This window comes from Pteropus alecto, unplaced genomic scaffold (assembly GCF_000325575.1).
Source record: "Pteropus alecto unplaced genomic scaffold, ASM32557v1 scaffold131, whole genome shotgun sequence".
Taxonomy (NCBI): domain Eukaryota; kingdom Metazoa; phylum Chordata; class Mammalia; order Chiroptera; family Pteropodidae; genus Pteropus; species Pteropus alecto.
Genome location: NW_006434709.1, coordinates 2,107,383 through 2,109,495, shown reverse-complemented (window position 1 = coordinate 2,109,495; position 2,113 = coordinate 2,107,383). Strand labels below are relative to the sequence as shown.

Genomic DNA, 2,113 nt, shown 5'->3' with positions numbered 1-2,113 from the left:
TCCTGCCCGCGCCCGCTCGCTCCCGCGGCCCTCGCTCGCCTCGCGCCGGCAGTTTTGGGCCTACACCACCCCTCCCCCCGCCAGCCACCAAAGACTTGACCACGTAACGAGTCCAACTCCCCCGAACGCCGCCCGCCGCTCGCCATGGATGCCGGTGTGACTGAAAGTGGACTAAATGTGACTCTCACCATTCGGCTGCTTATGCACGGAAAGGAAGTAGGAAGCATCATTGGGAAGAAAGGGGAGTCGGTTAAGAGGATCCGCGAGGAGAGTGGCGCGCGGATCAATATCTCGGAGGGGAATTGCCCGGAGAGAATCATCACTCTGACGGGCCCCACCAATGCCATCTTTAAGGCCTTCGCTATGATTATCGACAAGCTGGAAGAAGATATCAACAGCTCCATGACCAACAGCACGGCGGCCAGCAGGCCCCCGGTCACCCTGAGGCTGGTGGTGCCGGCCACCCAGTGCGGCTCCCTGATTGGGAAAGGCGGGTGTAAGATCAAAGAGATCCGCGAGAGCACGGGGGCCCAGGTCCAGGTGGCGGGGGATATGCTGCCCAACTCCACCGAGCGGGCCATCACCATTGCTGGCGTGCCGCAGTCTGTCACCGAGTGTGTCAAGCAGATCTGCCTGGTCATGCTGGAGACGCTCTCCCAGTCTCCGCAAGGGAGAGTCATGACCATTCCGTACCAGCCCATGCCGGCCAGCTCTCCAGTCATCTGCGCGGGCGGCCAAGATCGGTGCAGCGACGCTGCGGGCTACCCCCACGCCACCCATGACCTGGAGGGACCACCTCTAGATGCCTACTCGATTCAAGGACAACACACCATTTCTCCGTTGGATCTGGCCAAGCTGAACCAAGTCGCAAGACAACAGTCTCACTTTGCCATGATGCACGGCGGGACCGGATTCGCCGGAATTGACTCCAGCTCTCCAGAGGTGAAAGGCTATTGGGCAAGTTTGGATGCGTCTACTCAAACCACCCATGAACTCACCATTCCAAATAACTTAATTGGCTGCATAATCGGGCGCCAAGGCGCCAACATTAATGAGATCCGCCAGATGTCCGGGGCCCAGATCAAAATTGCCAATCCAGTGGAAGGCTCTTCTGGTAGGCAGGTTACTATCACTGGTTCTGCTGCCAGTATTAGTCTGGCTCAATATCTAATTAATGCCAGGCTTTCCTCTGAGAAGGGCATGGGGTGCAGCTAGAACAGTGTAGGTCCACTCGTAAACCCTTTCTGCTGTTTTCCCATGATCCAACTGTGTAATTTCTGGTCAGTGATTCCAGGTTTTAAATAATTTGTAAGTGTTCAGTTTCTACACAACTTTATCATCCGCTAAGAATTTAAAAATCACATTCTCTGTTCAGCTGTTAATGCTGGGATCCATATTTAGTTTTATAAGCTTTTTCCTGTTTTTAGTTTGTTTTGGGTTTTTGGCTCATGAATTTTATTTCTGTTTGTCGATAAGAAATGTAAGAGTGGAATGTTAATAAATTTCAGTTTAGTTCTGTAATGTCAAGAATTTAAAAATTAAAAAAGTGGATTGGTTAAAAAATGCTTCATATTTGAAAAAGCTGGGAACTACTATCTTAAACTCTTTGTTGGTGGTTTTTTTTTCCCCTTCCCTTTTAGCCTTAGGCCCATCCATGGTATTCTCTCAAACCCCTTTCACCTTACTGGTAAGATTCCATTTCCTCTGTCCCAACAAAGGAACACAGCAGGCTGGGCCTGCTTTGGGTTGTTTGCAGAGACAGAGGGTCTTCCCGGGAGGGTAACATCCCTCCACCCAAATTCCAGAGAGAGGCCTCTGCCCATTTCTCTGGTAGAAAACAAGTGTTTTCTCAGATGGAAAAAGTTTGCCCATTCAGTAGAACCTCAGTGGCACTGTGTCCTTTGGTTTAACCAGCTCCATCCCCACCCCCAGTCTCACTTGGAAAACTCTTAGCCAGGAATAAAAAATGTTCTAAGGTGGGAGGAGCCTGGGGGACCCAGAGTAGTGGGAGAGAAGGGCTGGAGTGGGGGAGGGAGGGGCTGAGGTGGGGGGAAGGGAAAGGGGCAAGGGTGGGTTTGAGGGCTTGGAAGAGGGCAACTGCTACAGGGTGGTG

General features: G+C 52.0%; 1 protein-coding gene and 1 long non-coding RNA gene across 2 annotated transcripts in view; one reads left to right on the top strand and one right to left on the bottom strand.

Moving 5' to 3' along the window:
- Window positions 1-2,113, bottom strand: part of LOC102889557 — a 113,059-nt gene that overhangs the window by 83,654 nt on the left and 27,292 nt on the right. The window lies entirely within an intron of this gene.
- Window positions 7-1,602, top strand: PCBP1 (poly(rC) binding protein 1). The gene has a single exon (XM_006909516.1). It carries the CDS (start codon window positions 145-147, stop codon window positions 1,213-1,215), a length of 1,071 nt encoding a protein of 356 aa, XP_006909578.1. The 5' UTR covers window positions 7-144; the 3' UTR covers window positions 1,216-1,602.

Excerpts from the sequence above, each read along its gene's own strand:
- PCBP1 (XM_006909516.1), top strand. The coding sequence starts at position 145 with ATGGATGCCGGTGTGACTGAAAGTGGACTAAATGTGACTCTCACCATT.